A 26,094-nucleotide genomic window follows, 5' to 3' on the forward strand; every position below is an offset into this window, starting at 1 on the left:
ATTAGTTCCTTATAAATTATAAATAGAAGCTCACAACCAAGATGGATTGAGACAAACTATTGGAATGGTTGTAGTGTAATTTGGTACTAATTTATCTTGACTATAAAATTACACTAATACACTATGTGTGTATAGAACATGACCATTTGAAGTTATTCCTTTTATACTGACTACATAAAAGAACAGAACATCTGTTATTATGGATGTGCGTACTCTTAATCCCGATGTAATAACAAGCGCATGCACTTAGTATTTATTTCTTTAATTTATCAAAGGGTGAGATTTATTCGTTAAATCAATAGGCCCGATAAGTTGAGAAATAATATTATTTATATAGTGTGTTGTTGATTATAGAAGTAAACTGTGTCCTATTTATTAGGATGATGATGTCCCCTTGAGGAGCTCATAAGGATTGTCATATAAACCCTGTAGGTGGACTTAGTTCCGACATGACAATGAAGTTGAGTGGTACTATTCTTGGAGCTAGATGTTAATTAAGTGAGTTGTCAGTAACTCATTTAATTAATGGGCATTCGATATCTTAAACACAGGTAGATTAACGCACTCATAATAAGAATGAGCCCATATTTTAATATGAGATTGGTGCGGTAGTTCAATAATAACTCTTTAGTGGTATGAGTTATTATTAATTGACTTGAGTTTGATGTTCGGGCTGAGCACGGGAAGCCCAAGTCCATCAGGAGACCAAAATTAATTTCTCATCTAGGTCCTTGTTGTAGCCTCTTTATAAAAAAAAAATCTCATATCCAACCAAGTCCACTTCTTACCCAAGTAATGGATCGGCCACATCCTTGCTTGGTGCCCAAGCAAGGGTCGGTCAAGCTTTGCTTGGAGCCCAAGAGGTGGCCGACCAAGCCTTGCTTGCTGCCTAAGCAAGGGGCCGACCACAATGAATTAAAAGAGATTTTTAATTTTTTAAAATCTTTTCTTTTATAGCTATCCTCCAAGGGATTTAAAAGAGAGATTTTAATTTTAAAAAACTTTCCTTTTAAGGGATTTAAAAGAGATATTTTAATTTTAAAATCTTTCTTTTTTTTTAGCCATCCACAATGGTTTAAAGGAGAGATTTTAATTTAAAATTTTTCTTTAATTGTTGCACAAATAAGGGCCGGCCACACATAATAGGAATTAAAAGGAAGATTTTAATTTTAAATCTTTCCTTTTTTACATTCACCAAGGATTATAAAAGAGAGGTAGATGGTGTCTTATGGTATAACACAACCTAAGTCTCTTCTTTTAATCCTTGTTTTGGCCGACCCTCTTCCCTTTCTATTCTCCCCTTGTTTCCTTTACCAAGGGTCGGCGGCATCAAGAGGCTCCATCTTCTTGTGGCCGGTTACTTGGAGGAGAAGAAAAATAGAAGGAGACTCTCTATTCTAGCATCCCTTGGTGGCCGAAAATCTTGGAGGCAAAGAAGTGGTTCGGGTGGTGCTGTCTTGGAAGATCGTAGCCCACACGACGCCCAAGAGGAGGAGAGGAATACAACAGAAGATCAAGAGGTCTATTGAAACAAAGGAAAAGTACAACTAGTTAATTATTCCGCTGTGTATTAGTTAGTTTATTTTCTTTGTATGGATCCTGAAATACCAACACAAGAGGTCAATGATCTTGTGCTTCGATTGTGGTCTCTGTAGTTAAACCTAAGGTTACTGTGAGGAGTTTAAATATTCAATTTCTTTGAAAGATTTTGTCTAAGAAGTGGTGGATGATCTCATACCCAAGAAGGTCGAGTGTCTCGCCAACGATCTGGAAGCAATCCTTGAAATAGATATTTAATTAATTTATATAATATGGTTTAACTTCTGATGAACACATGAGTTGAACTTGGATTAATAATATTAAGTTTCGTTTGCAATCCAAGTTTAATTTCTGAAAAACACATGGGTTGCTAGGAAAAATTATGTGCTTGTACAAATTTTTGTACAGGGGAAACAGAACGGAATTTTTGAAAAGCAAAGGGTTGCTTGGACACTTCATGCTCGATCAACAACTACAATAAACCTCCACTCGACTACTTTTGGTAAGCTCATTGATTCTCTGACATTGATCGTCTTAACTTTAACCTTTACATTGACTGTTATCTCCACACTTGATCCGCACTTCGTAAGCCCCCCTTTATCTCCACGTCAAGATAATTAACTTGCTTGACAACTAACTCAACATTTTTACGTAACCTTAAAACTTAACCTCTAAAGCCACGGTATAGTAAAAAAGTATTAAATTGTCAAGTATTCATAATTCAACTCCCACTTCAACGTATTTATAAAAAATTTTCACATTAACTATTATCTCCACACTTGATCCGCACTTCATAAGTCCCCCTTTTCTCCACGTCAAGATAATTAACTTGCTTGACAACTAACTCAACACTTTTAAGTAACCTTAAAACTTAACCTCTAGAGCCACGGTATAGTAAAAAAGTATTAAATTATCAAGTATTCATAATTCAACCCCCACTTCAACGTATTTATAAAAAATTTTCTCTAAATAATTAAGACACATAATCATGAGATGCTAAAATTCAAAGTAATCTACCATAACTACTTTCCAATTTATCTGCAAAAAAAGTTTCATAAAATCAACCCCTAAATTTAATTTAGTATTACCTGATTTATTATTTTTAAGCAACCTTAAAACTCAATCTCAACGGGTCCAAAAGATCTAAATAGCCAAACAAACAAACATACAAACAAACAAACAGAACAAGGCCATGAACCTCGAGCAACAGATTCATGGCGATACAACGAGCAACGAGTTGTTGCGAGGCAAAGATTCATCCACCTTCTGAAGGGAAACGTAGTTTACAGGAGCAACTACGTTTCCTCTCCCACCTTTCTTCTCCTCGCCAGATGATGCGAATCCATGGCGTCCATACGGAGTAGCGACACGGCGGCCGCTGGAAACAGGAGTTCCACAAGCCATGTTGGCGATGGAGCTCTGGCCCAGTGGTTTCTTCGCCGGAAATTGCCTCAACGGACTCGGCTTACTTCCCAACGGAGCTTCCGGGGCCGCCGCTGATAGCCTCTTCTGTTCCTGTACAAGGACGAGAAAGAACCAAAGGAAATGGCAATTAAAGCACAAAATATAACAAAAAAATTGTTCTGTAGGCTAAAGAAAGCAATTTATCTAACTCTTTTCCTGGTAATTAGTGTTGAATGAAGAGATCTAGAGAAGGAAATGGAACAGACCCGAGATCGTCGTTTCTCCTCTTCCCTTTGCTGCCTCAATCTGGAGTGCTCTTCCAAGCTGTCGATCAAGCGTGCCTACTTCCAGAGAATAAGATAGATAGAAACCTGAATCAAACTCTAAACGGTATCTGTCATTGAGGTAGTAATTCTGTCGGGAACAATAATTTCACCTTGCAATACATAAATGGAATTTCGTGTTCTCTCTCCCACGCTTTTGTTTTTGCAATCAAATTTTCTAACAGAGCTGAAGAAACATAAATATTGGAACCAAAGATGAAGAATCGCTAAAGCAAAAGCACAGAAAACAAGCGAGTGCAGCAACTTGAAGAAATTAAGCAACTAAGAATTAGCTAGTTTAATAATTTCATGTACTGTATAGTTTTACCAAGGGAGCCTCAACATAATGATAAAATTGTTATCATATGACTTTGTAATCACGAGTTCGAATCGCCGCTTTCAATGTAGTTTGTCTTCCCGAAATGTCAAAAGTTTCATGCATCAGCTGCTTTTTACTGTATAGTTTTAGTCTCACAAGAATATTGCAAAGCAAGTAGAAAATGATCGTATTCATCTGGTAAGAGAATCTAAAGACATTCCATCATGGAACAAGAAACACCATTTAACACAATTTAGCGAAAATGTACATCATGAAATATAGCAATTCACCCAATAAAAAAAAATGTAACCTTAAATTTTTAATAATGCCAAGCTCTAGACTCGTAAGCATATCTAATTCAATTAAAGGGGTTTAGTGATTCCACCATCTCAAAATCTAAACTGGCCTTTTCATGTCATCCAACATCACATTACGTATTCTGTCCAATAAAAACAAATAGAAATGTACCAGGTATCTTATTCATCAGTATCCGAGCCTTTTCTGCACGTTTAAGATTCTTATGAACTCCTCGGCCAGTAGAATAGCGATTTTCATCCTGTTTAATGTGTTAAAGTATATCAACAGCTTATATAACTGGCCAAGGTCTCCACAGACAAGTAGTAAGTAAATTTTAGTGAGAAAATAATAAAAAGAGATGAGAAAGCTCGTTGAAGTGATCATGCCAAAAATTAACTAAAGAATCTAGTCTTGCCTTCTCATAATTATCAAGCCATTTTTCCTCCTCAGATGCATATTTCCATTTATCCACCTTTTCCAAAATGTCTTTTCGACTTAGAGCTTGCTCTTTAGCCTTTTGTATCTGGTTATCCATGCTTGAGAGTAGGTCAGATAGATCTTCCTTCCCTAAAATCAAACACAATAAAAACAAAGAAAATTTTACCCCATCAGTAACCTAGTTGTCATGCTGTTGACCATATAGATATACATGAGACAGAATTTCAAGCACATAACCGTTGATATACACAATAAGTTTATTTCAAAGAGATCATGATTATCCACAGCGGTTAAAGAAGTTTACATGTCACTTCACCTAGAAGTTTATATGGTAATTCTCAGTCTTATATTCTCATATGAGATAGCTAATTTGTTATATTATTTACAATAGTTACAATCACATTAATAAAAAAAATCAATAATTTAATCTATGAATAAGCCAGAAAAAAAATGCATTAGCTATTGACTCTTCAACATCGAGTCCATCCTACAGAACAAGATCTAGGATCAAGCTCAAGCATTGAATCCAAACAAGACAAAATGTTAAATCTCTGAACAATGTGCGGTATAAAAACACAAGGCACAGACGTGTGTCATTCACGATGTAGCATGCACACAAAAACATAAGTTAATTAATTCAATAAATAACTGGAAGCTTCAGAAGAACTTGATCACACTTGAGTAGAGAAAGAACCAGAATCAATGAGGTTGATGAGCATTTTCCTTGTCCTTTCAAAATCGATATCCATGTGAACACTTTTGTAAATTTCATCGAGTTCATTTTGCTTCCTTAAAAGAATTTCTTTCATCTTGACAACTTTTAACGCATTCAATCTTTCAACTTCGATCTCAACCTAGCAATGAAAAATTTGCAAAAGGAATGATGATGTAATATTAGATGTCAAAAAAAAATGGAAATCTTGTTCAACTTAAATTATTAATGATGTATTTTACTTGGATGGAAATTAGAGGAAAAAAAGTTAAAGAAATGAATTTACCAATCTCTCCTGTTTTTTTTGGGAAAAGGGAAAGAGGAGAAAGGAATTTAACTATCTAATTGTTCATTTAGACTGAGTGGAAGTTTGAGTCTCTAATAAATACATGATTTACTTTCTTTCGGTGGCCTTCATTCTATTGGTGCATTTTCTTTCGGTGTCCTAGGTCAATGTTGACTAAGTTTGAACTGGCTCAAGCTTGAGTCCTGATGTTTGAATTTTAATGTTTGACAATGTATGGATTGCAAGTGCAATTGTCCATTTGGGGAGATTGTTGGAGCAATTCTCCTCTGGTCAATATTTGACCAGTTTAGTGTGTAGAAGAATTAAGTAGGTCAACGTTGACGGGATACTTGACTGAAAAGTCCTAATTGGAAGTTAGGTAAGGGCAAGTCCAACGAGGAGGTTGGCAAATGATGAAAATCCAAGTGAGTCAGTGTTGACCGGACACTTAGTGTGGAAAGTCTTGGTTAGTGAAACCAAGTAGATGGAAAATCCAAATGAGTGAAGTTAGGCAGTTAGAAAGCCCTGATGAGTAAAGCTAGATGAAAGGCCCAGTGAGTGAAGCTAGGCAGTGAGAAAATCCTGATGAGTGAAGTCAGGTGAAAGTCCTGGTGAGTGATGTCTAGCATATGGAAATCCAGGTGGGTCCGGGGTGACCAGACATCTAGTGTTTGGAAATCCAAATGGGTCATGGATTACCGAACAGTTGGCACGGCTAGAAAAGTCCAAGTGGGTCAAAGGATTGACTGGACACTTAGTAACGAAGTCCCAACAGGTCAAGATTGACCAGATGCTAGACATGAGCGAGTCCCAATAGGTCATAGTTAACCGGATGTTGGGTTTGGGACCCTAGACTTGAGTTAGTGAAGTTTGGGTTGGTCAATCGATCAAATCAAAGCCCAATCGATCAGTTAATCGATTGGAAGAGCTTCGCGAGCAATCGATTGGTCAATCAATTGCGGCTTATTTTCTTGCTAGATTGTCAGGCAGCCTGAATCAATTGGTCAATCGATTCGGGGTTTATCTGTGAGAGCACAGAGGCGTTCTGAATCGATCGGTCGATTGATCAAAGCCTCCCCAATCGATTGGTCAATCGATTGGGATATGACCGTTGTGTAAAATGCAGGCTTTGGACGGCTGGGATTGCGTGAATCTGACATGACAATCGACTGGGAGCAAGTCCAATCGATTAGGAGCCCTAGATCGCAACAGGATAAAGCCGTTGGTGAGGTTCAAACGCGAACAAGTTCTCCCGTTCTCTTCAACGAGCTCACGACTACTCATCGCCGCTTCTTGAAGCATCTTGGAGATAAGCGTTGTTGCACGTCCAATGTCAAAGGGCATCTACAAGCTACACAAGTTCAAGCAAGAAAGAGGTTTTCTCTTGTATTCTTGTATTTATTTCTTGCGTTGAGTTGTATGCTTGTGTGAGTGTTGTAAGAAGTTTCTCCACCTCCGATTGTTTCGAGAAAGAGTTTCTTTCTTAATGGAGAGTGTGCTCGGTGTGTGGATTCTTGAATTAGTACCCTCTTCTTAAGGTGGATACCAAATAAATCCTTGTGTTAGCATTGGGAGCTTGCTTCGAGTCTATTCTACTACAAATCATCATCATCGAAGCGCGAGAAGCTATTCACCCCCCTCTAGCTCCGAAGTGACCCAACACATTCAAGTAAATAATATAAGGGGAAGTGGATGAAATAAATATAATTCTTTTCTTTTCGTCTAGTTAAACTACTTCCTTTCGCTCTTATTCCTCTTCTCCCTATTCCTATTCTCCAGGTAAATACAGAAATGGTAATACATTGAACATTGAAAAAGAAAAAAAACAACAAGGGCTATACCTTCTCAATTACATCATGTGCGAGGCATCCTTGGCCAAGTACTGAATCAACGTAAGCAGATATCATGCAGGTTACATGGTCAAATCTTTCTCGCTCATTGACGGGTGTGTCCATGAGATTCCATAACTCTATGAGTGTAGCCCCTAAATTTTGAAGCTATAGAAAAACATATCATTCAGGAATTATCAATAGTTTCAAAAGTCATGCAGATTGAAAACTAAATGACTGCTGTCTGAGTATACCCTAATTGTAATTCAATAAAAAATTTGGAGTGCATGTAAAGTTTTATCAAAAATTTGATAGTAGCAGTAGGAGAGAACATACTAACTGCCAAAAGCTAGTAACAATCTAGTTGAATACCTCCTTGATAGACTTTCATATAAAAATAAAGTTTATCCAGAAGGGATCAAATTAATAATGAGTTATTACAAGTCACACTAAAATAAATCAAGCAATGGGAAATAATACTACTATACCATATGATATTTGCCTTGCTTCTGTAAGTTTCATCATGTAAATTAAGTCAAGGACCTAAATTCATCTTTAGATGGAAAAAAGAAAATAATAATATTATTGCCATTGGCATTAGTTATCTCATCTAAGAAGTGACTATTGATATATAACAAAATTATTGTCATAAGAAATGAAAGACATGTAAAGCATGGAAAATAATTCTGTGCTTACCCACACTTTTTGCAAACTTTGCATTTTTTTTCTTGATTTAATCAATCAACAATTCCTGCAAGTCTAGTATGGGTATCATTGCACACTAAATTTATTGCCATCGTCAAGTTACCTCAATTAAGAAAGGAAGCTGCAAGCATATGATGAAATCATTGTCATCAGAAGAGAGATACACAAGAAGGAAAAAGAATTGTGTGGCAAGACGACCACCCCTTGCAGCCTTTGTATTTTTTTTCTTGATTTACTTATACACAATTCCTGCAAGTCTGGCATGGGTGTCATTTCTTACAAAATTTATTACCATTTGAAGTTACCAAATCTAAGAATGGAAGGTACGAACATATTAAGAAATTACTATCATAAGAAGGGAAAGAAATGCACAGCATGGAAAAGAATATTGTGGTTAGCTGCACCTTTTGCAACCTCTGTTTCTTTTCTTGATTTAGTGAATGAACAATTCCTGCTAGTCTAGAAAGGATGTCATTGCTTATGCTTCTTGTCTGATTGATTGCAGAATCACCAAAATTTTGATGCACTTCATGTATCATCTTATTGAAGTCAATAGATAATACAACTGATAAATCAAGAACTTGCTTGGTGTAGATATTAACCTTCTGGAAGCGCAAATTCTGCAAGTTTCAAATAAAGTAAGCTAATTTTTTTCTATGTAACCAAAACTAGGCCTTGTTTGTAAAATAATAACCTTTTCTTGTTGAAGTTCAAGAAGTTGGGACTTCAGATCTCCCAATCTTTTAATTGTCAAATCTTGTTCATCTACCTGAGAAGAGATGGAACTTCCATGATAGATGTTACCAGACATTTCAGAACATACCCATGCAATTTGTGATTGAACATCTTGGAATTCCTTGATTCTTTCTGCTTTCATCTTTCTTAAATCCTCCAGCAATGGTTTTATCATCACCAACTGTTCCCTGAGTGAGCCTGCTGCATTTTCTATCTAAAAGAGGAAAAAATAGAGATCCAAATGTTCATAAAAGAACCATAGTAACACAATGAAGACAATAGCAATTCGAACAACCAACATGCACAAATGATTCTCGTTGTTCTCCAAGTGTGGATATAAGACTAGATATATCTGCTTTGCCCTCCGCCAGCATCTGGTGTAGCTCTGCCATATGTTTTCTGGTTTTGTCTACTTCTCTCCTGTACAGATCAAGACATTCTTGTTCAAGCTGCAGTATAGCCCTGTCTCTTTCAATGTCTTTCTCTCCTATTTCATTCCATAAATCCTGGTTCAAAATAATTATTACTTTCACGGATTTTGCAATCCAATGTGATATATGGAATAGTCCTTGCCAGAAATAAAAATAGTACTACTATAACTGAAGTTAGACAGAGCTGCAATTCATGACTTAAGTCAAAGCACAAGTTGTCAGCTTACAATGATAGGCAAACCAATGATGGCGAGAATGCTCACTCTTTTATACAACTTCACATAGCTATATACAGTCCTCTATCAAGATGGTAGGGCATCAACAATTTATAACTACAATGTGCAATCACACTAAACTGCATAAGCAAAGTAGTACAATGATCTATTCCTCACCCAAAAATACCACATGTTGATGATAATTTAAGATATACGAGGATAAGCTACCACATAAAAGAAGTAAAGTACTATATAACATCCACTGAAAATGTAAGAAACAACTATAAATCATATGAGCAATAAAACATATAGTAATCCGTTGCATGTTATGCTTCATAAATAATTACATATTTGAATCAATAGCATCAAGCTTGGATTTTTTTTTGTGTGTTTGACCATGAGATTCCCACATCATATTAATTCTGAAACCAAGCCCCATTAGGAGCAAGAGTGACAAGGGTAAACCCCACCTAACCTTTGGTTGAAATCCTCCACCTTACCCTTCTCAGATCAATTCGCAATCATCAATGTCCTCAACTATAAACCCAACTATGAAAAAAAACCATGAAACGGAAAATGGAGAGAACAGTCGCTCCAGAATCCCAAATCAGGAATTTTTTTTGCAAAAACGGAAGCGAACAAATCAAAGATTTCGAATTCTTCCTCGATCTCCGAGTCTACCGCACAAGACGCCGAGAAATCAACGATGCCAACACAAAAATCGACGAACGACGGAAAAGAAGCGGAAAAGCTTCGCCGGGAAAAGATGATCGGGAAAAAGAGGACGGACCTGTAGCTCTCTAAGCAGAGAGCCACAAGAGGCGACCTCGGTCCGAGGCGGCGGCGACAAGAGGCGAGGCATCTCCACTCGCTGGGAATGAGAGATTTGAGAGATCGTCCAGAGAAGAAGGGGCAGAAATTTGAACAGCGCAGAGCGCCAAAACCGAAAGGTGAATCAAATCGCGATCCTGAACTATAACGGAAACGGAGCAAGCATCGCGACCATTCGGCTGCTTGACATGAGCCAGGATACACCGTTCCGAGCATCTATTTCTCTTCAGAAAGCAGAAGGGACCCACACTTCGATCTGTTGCAGGGCCGTCAGAGAGAAGAATGGTGTTTCCTGGATCGTATCAGTTCAGGGCATCTTTTCGGAAGCCAGAAAATAAACCGCTACGGTGGATTCTCCGGAGGGGAATGGGGGAAAACGGAATTGGCGGTTACGATGTCGATTTTAGAATATTTTGAAATTCCAAGGTGTTAAAAGATATATTGGACGATATTGAACTTATAAGGTGTTTGAATAGCTCATGAGGTGAACTCAACATTCATAACTAAATTTGGAATAAATTTGATGTTAAACTTAATAAGAGTTTATTTATATTCATTTAATATATATAAAATTAATTAAATAAATAAATTTGAACATCTCATTAAATTAAATAAGTAAATTTGAACATATGTATTCAGTTCGTTAATATTCATGAACAATATTTATGAATCATATTTATTAATAAAATTATTTTTAATATAATAAATAAATAATAAAATAAAATAAAATAACACAAATAAATTTGAATTATCAAAGTTTTAAAACCAATCAAACAACAAAAAGTTTCAACAATCAAACAAGCTTGAATTATAAAGTTCGATAATATCTAAACGAACTAAGATCGAACCAAGCTCAAGCCAAACTTGAAATGAGAGCTTGATAACATTTAAATAAACCAAGTTCAAGTCAAGTTTCAAACAAACTCAAGCTCTTACAAAATAAACTAAGTTAATCTTGAACAATCATTTCAAAAACTTGATTTATTTTAATTTTGGCTCGACTGGACTCGACTCAATTACCTTATCAAATAAGTTTAAACACCCTTAAAACTCGGCTCGACTTGACTCATTTACAGCCTAATTCTGAGTGGAGGTTGGCTAAATAATTTTGATATAATTTTAAAAAAGAATTTAATTTAATATTGTATTTTCTAATAATTTGTATTTTTTTATTTCTACTCTGTGAGTAAGAAAAGTTCAAATAAATTAAAACTAATTAAAAATTAACAAATAATAAAATTTAATAGATTGGAATAAAAGGTGATAACATGTCCCATCTTTTCCCAGCTAGATTTAGATAGATAAATTTAATAGAGGTTGATAGATGAAGAAGTTCAAATAAATAAATTAAGAGTGTGATAAAAAAAAAAATTAATATGTGAAATGTAAATATATTATTTTTGCTTTCCTAAATGTTTTTTCTTTGGGCCTCAAAGATTGGATTTTGTAACTACGCCTATACTTTATTACTTATTTCATATTTAACCTCTGAATTTAACTTCAAAAAATAAAATAAAAATAGGGCCCAACCGGGTTCGAACCGGTGACCTATTGATCTGCAGTCAATTGCTCTACCACTGAGCTATGGACCCATTTGTTTTATATTGTTTACTTTTAAATATTTGATAAAATATAGTTGTTTAGTAGTTATACTAAGTTTTATTGATGATGTGGCCATAGAGTTAATCCTCAAGATTAAGATTTTGCATTTTTATATTACATAATAAAGTTTTAAAATAATTTAAATCATTTGGCATATGCGAAATACCTAGTGAATTAAAAATAAAAATAATTTTGTCATTTATCTTTTGGATATACGTACACTCAAAAGAATAATCCTAAATGCATAATACAAAATTGTCTTTTTCATCTACAATGAATGGGAAAGCTCGAGATAAGAATATCATCATTTTGTCCTCTTAAATAGTGTAATTAAGAATAATACCCGAAAATGACCACATTTTTTTTAAAAACCCCTTAAATTTTTTTATTTTTTTTATTCGGTGGAACAAAATAATTGGGCCCACCAACATTGCTTCGTAATATCTCCTACTTCTTCCCTTCCCTTTCAAGTCATTGCCATTTACTTGTTCAACTTCGCCCACCCACTCACTCACTTCTCAACAACTACAATTTTCCAACTACTTAAATTAATTTTAAATCGGAAGAAAATAATTTTTAAAATTATCATTTCCTAACAAACTTTTCTTATCCATTAGTTTAATCGAATTCAAAACCTCAAAAATAATAATAATTTATAAATATTTAATCCATCGTACTGTGAAGTTTGCCTGTCTCGTGCGGGACAGGGACAGCACATGAAAATGTCTTCGTCCCTGGATGATAATGTCATGCATCCTGTTGCCTGTCTGCGGTAGTTATGAGAAATTTGGCTGGATCATAGAAATCGAGATTAAATTGGACTTTTTCTAAATTGTTTTTTTATTTATTAATTCAACAAACTGAATATAAAAAATATTATCGTTTCTTTTGCTCCATTTGTTTGTGTGATCTATACGCAACACGGTTCACAGCTGTACCTTCTCCAATTAACTCGGATTGGTCGCACTTATGAGTCAAGACGCGGCCCACAGAAATAGGCAATTCAGAGATCGACGCGACTGTTTTTAAGTAGCAAGCTAGCTGTTCCCGGTACTCTTTGTACAGGAAATCTTCCGCCCAACGCGGACTCGGTTGGTTGTTATTTCTAATTTCCAGTATCCAAAATAAAATAAAATAATTTAATAGATAATCATATATATTAAATTATTTAATTAACGTTTAATCGATGATCGAAATAAATTAAAAATAATTCATAAATTCAATAAATTTCCTAAAAAATTATTTAATTTGTTAAATTTGAGACTCTATCCTTACAAAAATTGAGAGAGTATAATCGTCTTTTGAAACTACCATGATTAATACATGGAGTATTGTCATATGATATTTTGAATTTAAATTCAACCCATTTAAGTATGTCTTTTTTTTTATGTTTATTAATAACTTGAGTATATAATCTTATTTGAACACTATTGAAAGAATATTTGATTTTCTATAAAATTGAAATAAATAAAAAAATTGATTTCCAATATTTTTGGAAATATAGAAAATTGTTTTTTTTTTCTCTGGAATATTTGATTTTCGTGTTGTCCAAACCTGATTTGGCTGACTTGAATCATCGCCGTCGAATCTGATCTATAACCTCGCCGCGGCGGCGGAGCGCTCCCTCGTCTCGTCGTCGTTTCTCCTTCTCGTCACGATGGAGGCCCCTCCAGCTCCGGCGTACGATGGCATCGCACCCACGGAGGCGGAGGCGGCGATCTGGGACTGGGGTAACTTGCTCGACTTCTCCTTCGCAGGCGACGATTCGCTGATTCTCCCGTGGGGTACCCCTGAAGAGGCTGGGACGCCACCGGAGGTGGACTCGACTCCTTATCCCCTGTCTTCCCCCCACTCGGTGCCGCTGCCCTCGCCGCCGACCGTGGATTCGGTGGGCCGGGTCAGGAAGAGAGATCCCAGACTCGTTTGCCCGAATTATTTGGCCGGGGTGGTTCCGTGCTCGTGTCCCGAGGTGGACGAGAAGGTGATAGAGGCGGAGAAGGTGGAGGTTGGCGCGAGGAAGCGACCAAGGTCAGGCGGTGCCTCTACCAGCGTTGTGAGATGTCAGGTGCCTGGGTGCGAGGTCGACATCAGAGAACTGAAGGGCTACCATAAGAGGCACAGGGTTTGTCTCGAATGCGCCAATGCATCATCGGTGGAGCTCAACGGGGAGCAAAAGCGCTATTGCCAGCAGTGTGGCAAGTGAGTTGTTATAACAGCGCCTGTTTTTCTTTTAATCTATAATTTTTTCAAGCATACACATGTGAACTCCCTTCGTGATGTTGTGAGAAGCACAGATCTTTCTTTCGGCCTATTCATGATCATTTTTATCCCCATCGGCTTATCTATTCAGTATATTTGTTCTATAGTTGAGACATCCTTTCATATTACTACCACATACATTCGTGTAGTCTAATCTGACATATATACATTTTCTAATATCAAACCACTACTGTTTACTGGGCGTTACTCTAACTGCGGGACTACAAGATGGCAAATTTGAGAATCAAAACTATATTCACTAACGTTTCAGAGGAGCAATCTCGGAGTTCATTCCCCAGGCACACCCTATCTTTAGTTTTAGAACCTCATGCATTACTATTCTTCCAAGTAATTACTCTGAAAACAAAAAACATTAACTTTAGTACCCTCTAGAAACGACAAAGCAGCCTATGCATCCAAGGAAACTTTAGTACCCTATGAGCATTTATTTAGGTTCGTTAAAGGGCTTCCCAAGGTAACTTGTCTATTCTGTAGCAGCAGGTGATATATGATGCAATCTCTAATTGTACTGTTTGTTATGATTGAGTGTTGTTAAATAAGGTCATTTCAGTTCGCATTCATTAATCTAACATCTTGAAAGGCTTAGAATGAAGTACCTAGCTCTAAAATATAGCTTGAGAGAAATAAATTATGGTGTTTTCTTATGCTGTATTACCTTATAATCATTGTTGTTATTTCCATCAAAACAAAGAAAATCCATTTAACAAAATCTCAAGCAAAGTTTGAGGTATTGTTTTGAGTTGGGATATTTTTTCCCCTACTAGAATGGCTGTTCTAGTGTGGCAACATGTTGTGTGTGCAGCATTGAGGAGGAGGAGGTGGAGGATGTTGATTCTTGGTTGGAGAAAACCCTACTTGAAACCTCAATAGAATGCCTCATTGGTAAAAGACAGAGCAGAAGAAGACTTGAGCCTGCAAAAAAGCTAGAGAAGAAGTCTCATTTCTAGAAGAAAATCTAGAGGAAACCTCCCTGCTTTGCAGTTCTGCTGATCACAGATGAAGATCATGCCTGGAAAAATGCTTTTCTCCTAATCCTTGTACCAATCAGTGGGTGGGAGGATATATTTCGTTTGTGTTCACTGGCTTGGGACTGTATTCTAAACTATTATAAAAAATCTATTATGTTTTAGATCATCTAGGTATTTCTAGTTATATGACCTTAGAGCTCAATGACAAAATAGGATCCATGCGATCAACTACAAATATTCTAGACACAAGGCTTGTTTCGTTGTTGGTGCTGCTGATTTTGGTTCTGCCCGATCATACTTTTTTTTCTTTCCCATTTTCTTCCACAATCAACTCAAGATGGATTTATGTGTATTTATCTGATAAATCCAGATCATCAAAACCTTAAGCTAATTTCAAAGTTCAGAAATGTTTTGGAACCTTATTGCAACCAAATTATTTTCAGGAGTTTGAGATCCTTCTAAGACATTAATTTTAAAATTTGTGGTAAAAAATCTCTAGGGTTAGCTTTCTTATCTTCTTCAAACATGACAATTTTATGCCATTCTATATCATGGTATGTGTAAAATATATGGACTTTGCGGCAATTCATCTTGTAATTTTTTGTTCAAAGATTTTATGCTAGTTGCTAGGCACATTTTCAGAGTTTACCTATAAATTAAGCAGCTCCTGGCGTTGGATTGATGTTTTTTAGCTTATCTGATATTTTTCTAAATTATCTATATCCTTGGATATTTACACCTTGCCCTTGGATATTTACTATGAGAACATGTTCTTAGTCTGAAATTTTGTCCTTTTTTTAAAACCTTTTTTACTTTCCAGGTTTCATGTTTTGGCCAACTTTGATGAAGGCAAACGTAGTTGTAGAAGAAAATTAGAAAGACACAACAACAGAAGGCGGAGAAAGAACAATGATCCAAACAATATAGTAGAAAAAGAAACAGAAGCTCAAGGAGACCCACTACTAGGTGTTACATGTGATGGTGAACTAATAAAAGGTTAGTTTCTGAGATAAAAAAAAAGCTCTGGCATTGTGCTAAACTCAAGGATTATAGGACATTTACTCTAGTTTTTCAGCCATTTCAATTGAAAGAACTACTGGATGCATGCATTTTCAAAGAATTTCCAGTCCCAAAGATTAGCTTTTACAGTTATGTGATATTTACATACTGGGTTCTGCTAACACAATACAACTATTCTGCTCATTACCACTTTGTTGATTTTAAGATTAATTTGTGCATTGATTGATTTGAGCTGCAGAAGAACTGTCACTCAACAAAATTGTATGTGTTAATTGATCCATGCACCAAGGTTTAATTTTCATGCTTTGAAGTACCTCACAATTCCAAATTCATCTTGTTGACCCTAAATCCTAATCAATTTAGACATGTTTGTCAAGCATGTTAGTTTTTGATCAAAGTGTGATTTTTGGCACATTACAGTAAGGAAATACTTCAATTTGTTTCTTTGATGAATAAGATTTTACTATGGAAATACTCTTTATACTGCTATCTAGTGTCATGTTGTCATAGGAACCTTGTGTTCCATCTTGTTTATCCCAATCATCCTTGTTAAATTGATTGACTAGCCACTTATCCAAAAGCTTGAGCTTTTATGAAGTGGTCCAATTTATATTTATATAATGACCATTGTACTTGTCCATGTGGTACCAATAAGCATCACAAATGTATATATATATATATATATATATTATAAAAAAATTGTGTTGGTTTTATAGTTAGATTACTATTGTTCCTTAAATCTATAGGTTTCTCAATCCCAAGAATCAATTAAGTTTTTGTGCGCGTAGCTCCTAGTCTAGTTCCATGAGTGAATTTGCTAACTAAGCCCATAAGAGGTCCTATAATCAGAGATATTTGTAGTAGGGATTACCCAAGGAAATTAACCATACTCTTTCCCTTTCTCCAAGTCAATTTAGTTTGACAAAATTTCAAACTATTCCATCCTCTTCATTAATGATTGGATGAGCTCTCAGTCAATTTAATATATTTTATAGTGAAGTTCAACTCATTCTACCTAATTCCTTGATTTTGTACTTTTGTAAACTTCTGCATTGATATATGTGAATGATTGGTTTCTTAAGAAAAATCGAATTAGCCTTTACTGATACTAATCCAACTCAGGTAATCTGTATTGGTTTCAATTGATTTTAGCAACCATGATCTCTACTCTCCTACAAGTGTAGTTATTTATTCTTCTGCCAAATCAGTTTCATACTTTCTCTTATTGCAGAACCCTACTGTACCCTTATGATGCTATACTCGTAATAATCTGTCTGGCCTCAATTGCTTATAGTCTTTAATCTCTACTATCATTCAAGTTAATGCCCTTTTGTTAGTTTATGGTTTTTACTTGTGCAAAACTTGGTTCTTTCCCTCTCTATGCTCTAGCATTCGTCCAGCCAAATAATTGATCCACAAGTCTTTCTCTCCTGATATAGTTTAGTATTGTTCAAGGATCAACTTAAAATTCGGACAACCTTTTTTTTCTTGAATTTTTTCAATGCATTACAGCTGTGCAAACTGATTTATGTAACTTACACTTGCGAGCTTTACATTTTCTTTCTTAGGCATGATGACCAGAGATATAGGACTGTAGTTTTATTATTTTCTGTGTTATTGTGTTCCTATTTGCCATGTTTCTTCTTACTTTAGCATAGCATAAATGAGCCATTTATTTGATTGGTTCATTCTGATTTGATGATTTTTCTAGAGACACCACATGTATTAGGGTGCAACACAGCTGAGACAGTTTTGAGCAGTAAAACTCAGGATGGGGAGACAGTAGATTCTGAAGATGGGCAGGGTTCTCCCATTGCTTCACTTCCTAGACTTAACAATGATGAGCTTTTAACTTCTGTTGAAGCTCATAAGGATGAAAGGAATTCACTTTCAAAATCTTCCCCTTCAAGTACATTTTGTGACGAGAAGAGTGCTCATTCATCTAGGGTGAGCTCTTTAATTTTCATCTTCTTATCTGTTCTCTTTTTCCGCCGAAGTTTGATCTCAATTTTATTAACAAAGAGTTGATGGTGCTATTTTTTACTAGTAAGAGAAATATTTTTATAAGCATTTGGATTGTGATGCATTACTTGATTGTAGTGCCCTACAGGTCGAATATCATTCAAGCTCTATGATTGGAACCCTGCTGAATTTCCTAGACGGTTGCGCCATCAAGTAAATTTTCCAGTTTATGCAATATTTAATTTTAAAAAGTTCAGTTTTCTATAAATGGTAAAATGACTAAGTCTCTTTTGCAGATATTTCAATGGTTGGCAAATATGCCTGTCGAGCTGGAAGGTTATATTCGACCTGGATGCACTATATTGACTGTATTCATCGCAATGCCAGAGTTCATGTGGGAGAAAGTACGATGGACAATCTGTATTTCTTAGTAGATTAAGTTTATTGCAAATGCTTTCTCTTCATTTTAGATGCTTTTAATGCCTTTTTAAAAATAATATTCTGTTTCCATATTTGGGAACCAAACCACTTTTTTGCATATCCTGCTATCAACGACTACGTTGTCCGGGAAACTATTGTTTTGTTAACTGTGAAGCTTTTCTTTGCTGTTGGCTTTACGTTTTTCATATTGAAAGTCTAGTTATTCTGAACCCTATTCAGATGATATGCAAATTGAGAAATAGTTGCACAAAAACTTCTTGTTGGTACATTTCAGTTTTTACCTGACTGTTTTTCTAACTACTGCAAACAGTTAGTTGGTTGTTGGTGATACGATATCCTTGTCAGTAATTGTGTGGTTACTCTGCATGTTTATATGAATTGGATCTGAGTGAGTTGATATACTGCCATCAACAAACAAAAACTAAATCAATGAATCGTCATTTAGCTAGGGTGAGAAGAACAGATGCATTGAATAGATGAAACTTATCCAACTTGGAAATAATACTCATTCTATCATGGTGGGTATTCCATTTAGTTTGAACTGCTTCACATACTGCATTTTGGTGTTTTGTATCTGGAACAGCTTCACATGCTGTATTTATTTTTTGCACTATATGTTTTGATGAATAAGAAAAATGATACTGCAAATCATTGGTTACTTTGGAATATTTGTTACTGGATACTGCTACAAAATGTTGGTTTATTATGACCTTTGAGATTTGTTTGCTATATGACTCAGTACTCATATCAAGTAAAACTGTCATACCATTTATGATCACACATATTTCCAACTAATTTGTACTTCCGTATGTGAAAATTTATGGATGAGATTATAGGAGATTTAAGTCAAAATTAAAGAATTTTTCTCTTGGACTGTTAACTAACTGAAGTTTTGTCCATCAATACTAACTATTGTAAAATTTGTTTTAATCTTTTAGTAACTTCTGCAAATTTGTTCATCCTCTACTTGATACAAATTACAAAACCATTCATCTTAAATTCCTCACTTACTCAGTTCTCAATAATAATCAGTTCTTTATTGTCTTTCATTTGATTCAATTTCTTGCTCAGTTTTCTTTGTGTGAGACTATGTTTCCCTGTTGTGATACATTCAGTTGGTTACTGACAAAATTAGGTTCATTTTCTCCTATCAGATAACTCAAGATGTGGCTCATTCTTTAAGAGACTTGATTAATCAACCTGGAAGTTTGCTACTAGGAAGAGGAACCTTTCTTATTTATCTCAGCAACACAATCATTCAGGTTCTACAAGGTAGGATTCCTTGATCCCTATTCGTTCTCATTAATTTTCCTTCAACTAGCTTTGCTAACTTTCTTTTCTCTTTTAAACTATTATGAGCTGGAATCAGCTAATGCAATTGGTAATTAGATTGAGTTATTGTCTCTCTCAAAGCATAACATATTAGGAGGTCCCAACTATTATTTTATACTCTTGATCCTTGGAATTTTCATCTGTCCCCTACCAATGTTGAATATGTGAAACTGTGAATCAGTAATCTACGCTCCCATTTACCACATGGAAAAGCATTCACAAAATGAGCCATTGTAGTCTGAGATTCCATACTTGTATGGGATATTCACATGTAAGATCTCAAAACAGGTTCATATGCAAACGATCATCAATAAGGTAATACAATAACAATAACCATTATTATTTGAGATAAGATAGACTCTATGATTAGATCCAAAAGGAAAGAGCTACCTTTATGCATACAAAAAGGAAAAGACATGATAACATTTGTCAACTCACATGTCTCACATTAATCTGAGCACAGAAAACTAAGAGACACCTTTATTTTCAACATTGATGGATGATGAAGATGACAATGCCACTTGGGCTTGGTGGTTGGTAGAGTGAATGGATCCTCGAGGTATTATACTACATGAGACATGACCACGATCAATATTGCCTTCATTCATAGTTCCTGAAATGCACAGTGAGTGGAAAAAAGTTGCACACTAGTTGACGGATCTTAGAAGTGTTAATGAAGAATATGTTCACAGACAATTGTGGGATATAATCTTTTTAGAGTAATGATAAAGTATGCAAAGAATATTGTTGCCATGTGAACCATCAGCTACCACGAGTGATGGATTGAAAGATGAAAGGTGAAAAATAAATTGCAGTTACATTTCATATGGGAAGATGTGCTAGAACCAAGCAACCATGGAGGCTTTGGAGTGTAACATGGAAGTGTTACAGAAGAGTTAGGAACAACAAATCTGGAAGAACTAGAGTCATTGTAAACCAAGACATCAAACTGTTCCGGAAGAACTAATTGTAATCTTACAAGGATGTTGGAGCAGAGCAGCCACAGGACAATGGACTGATCACAGCTCAAGTAGTAGAGGTTCACCTAAACTTATCCAACAATGCTGTAATGGGTGTTTGGTGCAACCAGAACGAACACATAGTGGTTAAGAAATTTATCCACATTTAATACCCTTGTCATTGCCATAACTGCCACAACCTTGTATAACAATATGAGCAGCAACTTTAAATGGAGCTGGGGAGGTTGCAAATGCATGATAAAAACACGACACTCAGAAGCCAAGAAACATTAGAAAGAGTTTGTACAATGGCATTTCTAAAAAGTGCAACTGAAATCATCAAAACTAGAGGAAAAATTTCCTAGAAGTCTTCATGTTAGTGCATTAAACTTTGAGATCTGTTGAGATAGGGTGATGTATGGTAAGTTCATCCTAATTGCCTCAGAACCAGCAATAATGTATTATTCTGACCATAGTTTTAATGGGAGCTTAAAAATTAGTGGTATCATATCTTATCTAATTCACATCTAGTTTTATATTTTCTTTGATTTGCAAGATTCAACATGTTCTATTGATCTACAGAGTGTTTATTTTGATTGGTAACCTGTTGTTCCAACTATCAGGGAACTGCTCAATCTATACCTCTTTTATTCCTTAGAACAATAATGGTGAAAGAATGAGTGGTGTCATATACTTGTATTCTTCTTCAGTTTTATTCTATGTCTGATTTGTAATGGTTATAATTCGTTAGTGATGCAATTCTAGTTATTGGTGAATCAAATTTGTAAACCTGGATTTGGAATCAGTTATTTTTTCAAATATATAAGGATCATTTTGAGGCATCACAATGTAAATATTTGTTTGCGCACAGTTGAGCACATTTCACAAATTTCTTTTAGTTAACACCACCTCATCTTATATCCATGCTCATTTAAGTCATTTTATGAATAGCAACCACATCCACAAAATTTGTTAAAATTGATGCATATTGTTCAGACGGTACGACACTGACAAATATCAAGATGGAGGTGCAGTCACCGAGGCTTCATTATGTTTATCCGTCTTATTTTGAAGCTGGGAAGTCACTGGAGTTCATTGCATGTGGCAGTAATCTTGGGCAGCCTAAACTTCGGTAGTCTACTTGCCTAACAATTTTGGCTATGCAGTAGTAGATAGTTATGTCTATAATAACTTTACCGCATGGTGAATTTTCTCAGTGATTGTTTTTCATTCTCAGCATCATTTCTGCTAGACGTGTTATATGCTTTGTTGGAAAGTGCATGTCACCCATATGCATCTCAAATAATTTCAAGTTCAGTTTGAATACATTTGACATCAATTGTGCGCTGCATGTATGTGAAAAATTGAGTTTTCATTTGGATTGTCCCTAATTTACAAACTGCATATGGAAAAAGAAGAGAGTGCTACTTTTCACTTGTGAGTTTTTCCCAATTGGGAGGATTACTGCTTATGCACTCACTGCATTGTGATGTTTCTAAAGTATGTTCATTGTACTAGCAATTTAAATGTTTTAACAGATAGTTCCTTACACAAGAAGCTAGCTGTTGTAATAAAAAATATTTTATGTGGCAGGTTTCTGTTATCCTTTTGTGGGAAATATTTAAAACATGAAGTGGAGCAAATCACCACCAGCTCTGAACATGAGCTGTTCAGGATAAAAGTGAAACACACTGATCCAGAAGTGCTTGGCCCTGCTTTTGTTGAGGTCAGCTTGCTTTAATGAATTTCAAAAACTGATAAATTTAATGTTCATTACTCTTCAAATAAATTAACAAAATTATTTCCATTTTCCTGAAAAATACTTGCTAAATGTATTCCAATAAATGTGACCTCTCACATCTGGTCTCATGTTCCTTTCCATTCTTTTCCTCGTGAAATTATGGAAAATTATTTTCATACATCTCTGTATTAAAACTTTGTCCTACAATGTTTCTGTGACCATATAATAAGTATCTAGCCCAGCGATTATGAGGTTCTCGCCTTGGTGGCAGTCAATCAAATCACCCTATGCTTATGACCAAACATCTAGTATAGTGTTTTGAGACTGTTCTTCTATGTGGCACTCAATCAAGTCTCTGCTTTGCTGGAACAAAGGCTATTGATGACACCAATGATTGTTTAGGCGCTTGTCAGGTGTTAAATAGTCAGTTAAATGTGGCAGTAGTAGTTATCCGAATGAATTATGTGGTTGGTTTCAAGAAATGGTTGTTGAGTATGGACTATGTTGTTATTTGGCCCACGTACTAGTATGGTCATAGTAGGATGCAATGTTTTAGTTATTGCTTTCAAGCAATGTTATGAAAATTGGACATGAAAGCGAACCATTGGTCCTGTGGTTCGCTATTTATGCAATTGAACTGGGCCAGAATCTGGTTCAATCTTATTTTTATCTATTAATTGGACTGGACTGTTTTTGCTTTTGGTTCAATTTAACTCAGTTGATATAACCAATCCAGTTTGGTTTTCCAAACATTGCTTTCAAGTTGTGTTGTAGTTGTAATAAAGTCAAAACATAATTTAATCCATTTTGCTTAAGTTACTTAAAAGTTTAAGAAAAATCAAATAAAATGCTTTAAACTCAAAATAGAAAACAATGAAGGCATAACCATTGCTATCTTACAACCTTTCTGATAGCTGCCAGGTGTGTTGCCTCTTTGAGATAGAGGTATGCATGGGTTTCTTCTACATCCACTTGAAATCCCTTGATTCACCCCCTGTTTGCTCCATCATCGGTTGCAAGGTCACACAACAATAAGAACTCGTTGTTCTGCATCCCTCCTGTAACTTGATCTCTCATCTCGTCTGCTACACCTTGGATAAATACCCTCTATGCGAATGATTTGTTGCTTGGAGCCTTGGATAGCTTGGTGCTCATGTGTAACACACAAGAAAAAAGGAAAGGAAGAAATATTTCATTTTTTGTTCTGACTTCTAATATCTATAAATCAGTTCATTTGGCAAACCATTGATTTTTGCAACTATAAGGTTTCATCTCTTTGTAGGTTGAAAATGTGTCTGGAATATCCAACTTTATCCCTGTTCTTGTTGGTACCAAAGATGTATGCTCTGAGCTAGAAAGGATTGAAGAGCTTTTTGCTGGAACCCATGATGACAGCAGCTTAGTGTTCCATGCTGATTCCTCAAGATCATGTAAAATTCTTATGTCTGGTCAATATGCTATGTCTACGTTGCTCTTGGACATTGCATGGTTACTGAAGGCACCTCATCCAGAAGAGATAGAACACTTGCGGAGTTTGACAAATGTCCAGAGAGTAACTTCGTTGTTGAAATTTCTACTCCCTAACAAGTTTTTAAGCATCCTCCGATTAATAGTGTGCCACCTTGACGATCATATTTGTATTAAAGGAGTTGACAACCCAGATAGCTGGACTTCTAATGCTGACCTGAAGCAATTTCACGAGTACCTTAACCATGCAAAAGAAATTCTTTTCCAGGAAAAGCTGTATCATTTTAGATCAGAAGTAGAATCAAGAAACTCAGTTTCCAGATCCCTCATGCTACAATATGAAAAGAGTAATATGGGTGACAAGTTCTATGCAAATCAGGTAATTTCCATTGTTTCTTCAAGCTGAGTTAATTATAATTCTTACAATTAATGCAACAAAAACGTGATAACGCTCACGCCAAGCACCCCTCGTCGCCAGCTCTATGGTGAGATGAAGGGAGGTAAATTAGGTACTGAGCGGTCCCCTAAGTGGGAGGGTTATTTTCTACCCATTGATGCAAGTCTACCACTTGGATACCAACTCAGCTACGCCCTGGGGCGATTATAATTTTTACAATGTTTTGATAACAAATGGTGTCACAGATGACAAACAAATTATAATTGGTTTCTCTCTTACAGTGATATTGATCATGTTGATAGCCATGGATTAGTTGTCCTTCACTCTGAGATTAATTCGTTATATTAAGTTTGCTTAAGGTAGCATTTATGTTTGGTCTAACTAGAGTAACTGCTTTTGGGGCCTTATTAACAGTGAAGTTAAAATGTTAATATTTCAGAAAATAATTCTTTTTTATATTGGCAATAGAACTACTTATAGTTATATATGCTTATCTTCCTAGTTGTTAATATGATATCACTTCATTGGTTCAATTCCCATTTTAGATGCCCTTGTATTCGTGCAGAGGAATAAATTGCATTCTGTTTTACCTTAATATTCTAAATGTAAATTAGATCTCAATATTGGTGTTGCATTTAAGAATATTGATTAATCATTCAAATTCATGGATATTAATAGCATTGTCTGGCGTACTTGAGAGGTGAGATGGGGAGGAAATTAGGGAGGTTGCAAAAGGTAGTTGTATTTCTTTGACAGTACAACAGGAATGTAACTCCACCTCCTTCGGAAATAGCAAGATCTTTGGCTCAAGAAGGGGGTGAGCTGAATCATCATCTTGCCTTGTTGACTTGGTTCTGCTTCCCCTGCTCTTTTAACAATAGCGAGTAAAAGAACATCTCATCTGTTCAACTATACAGATCTTTATGACTTGTTTACTTGAGTGGATGGATACTCAGCTTTATGTGCACTCTTGCTAATCAAAGAAGTTGCTCTAAACTTATTGCAGGACGATGAGCCAATTAGAGACAGTTCATTCCCAGATCCACTGCTGCCATCCATGGAGCATGATGTTGAGATGCCACTTGTGACCAAGGATATCATCCACAGGCATACTTGTTACCAAAACTCTTTTATTGATGTATTCTCAAACAAAATCACAAGGTCTCGCTTATCTTTCTTTGTAGCCGTAAGTGTTATTTTGTGTTTAGTAGCTTGTACCATCCTCTTTCACCCGCGCAAAGCTGGGGACTTTGCAATTTCCATTCGAAGATGTATGTTTGGTGACACGGCATGAGTCTGACCAACCTAACCTTTTGGTTTTGCTTCTCCCCTTTGTATATTGTAATTGCTTATGTTGTACTTGTTGCAAGGAGCATTCTTAAATGATAAATGTTCAGGTAATTTCTATGGGTTGGTTGTCTTATCCCCACGATCATAATTTTGAGTGGAGATTTTGAACTCCATTTGTTCATTTTTATCTATGAGAATGTGATAATCGAGTTAGAATCATCCATTTGATGTATAAAAACCTTTTGGCCTTTATCATGCCTGTGCTTTTGAGCTTTAACATTTTGTTTTTTTTTTTAGCAAAACAATGGCTGGATCTTGGCTGATGCAGCCAAATACTCTTGCATATCAAACCAAACGGTGATAAAAGGTGAATACGTTCGTTCCTAGCGCCCCCGCTAATTCGTCCCAGGTTAACACGGAAGAGGTAAATCATGGGCGGTTATTAGTTTTTGGAATAGTGACGAGCACATAAGGGAGGTATTTATCTCAATTCTGTCGAGATTCGAACTCTAGATCTCATGATGATAACACCTATATGTTAGTCACTAGACCGTCTCGAGGGGACTCTCTT

General features: G+C 35.8%; 2 protein-coding genes and 1 non-coding gene across 4 annotated transcripts; 1 reads left to right on the forward strand and 2 right to left on the reverse strand.

The window, feature by feature from the left end:
• Positions 1–2,631: 2,631 nt before the first annotated feature.
• Positions 2,632–10,173, reverse strand: LOC122046106 (65-kDa microtubule-associated protein 5-like). The gene is made up of 11 exons (XM_042606640.1): positions 10,024–10,173; positions 8,887–9,093; positions 8,547–8,801; positions 8,257–8,472; positions 7,160–7,315; positions 5,015–5,174; positions 4,298–4,449; positions 4,054–4,141; positions 3,380–3,453; positions 3,210–3,284; positions 2,632–3,054 (listed from the first exon to the last, which is right to left on the reverse strand). The coding sequence occupies exons 1-11, from the start codon at positions 10,093–10,095 to the stop codon at positions 2,752–2,754; spliced, it is 1,758 nt and encodes a 585-aa protein (XP_042462574.1). The 5' UTR covers positions 10,096–10,173; the 3' UTR covers positions 2,632–2,751.
• A 1,411-nt stretch (positions 10,174–11,584) lies between these two features.
• Positions 11,585–11,656, reverse strand: TRNAC-GCA. The gene has a single exon. It is a non-coding gene; the product is annotated as a tRNA-Cys (tRNA).
• Positions 11,657–13,224: 1,568 nt separating this feature from the next.
• On the forward strand, positions 13,225–25,634 carry LOC122046103 (squamosa promoter-binding-like protein 9). 2 transcript variants are annotated; one of them, XM_042606634.1, is made up of 10 exons: positions 13,226–13,865; positions 15,735–15,910; positions 17,646–17,881; positions 18,035–18,109; positions 18,193–18,300; positions 19,492–19,609; positions 21,625–21,760; positions 22,222–22,354; positions 23,652–24,215; positions 25,240–25,634. In XM_042606634.1, the coding sequence occupies exons 1-10, from the start codon at positions 13,324–13,326 to the stop codon at positions 25,525–25,527; spliced, it is 2,376 nt and encodes a 791-aa protein (XP_042462568.1). In that variant the 5' UTR covers positions 13,226–13,323; the 3' UTR covers positions 25,528–25,634. The 2 variants fall into 2 exon arrangements, with proteins under 2 accessions (XP_042462569.1, XP_042462568.1); XM_042606635.1 differs by lacking the exon at positions 25,240–25,634 and having other exon boundaries at positions 13,225–13,865; positions 23,291–23,721.
• Positions 25,635–26,094: the final 460 nt, after the last annotated feature.

This window comes from Zingiber officinale, chromosome 2B (genome assembly GCF_018446385.1).
Source record: "Zingiber officinale cultivar Zhangliang chromosome 2B, Zo_v1.1, whole genome shotgun sequence".
NCBI classification, from domain to species: Eukaryota; Viridiplantae; Streptophyta; class Magnoliopsida; order Zingiberales; family Zingiberaceae; genus Zingiber; species Zingiber officinale.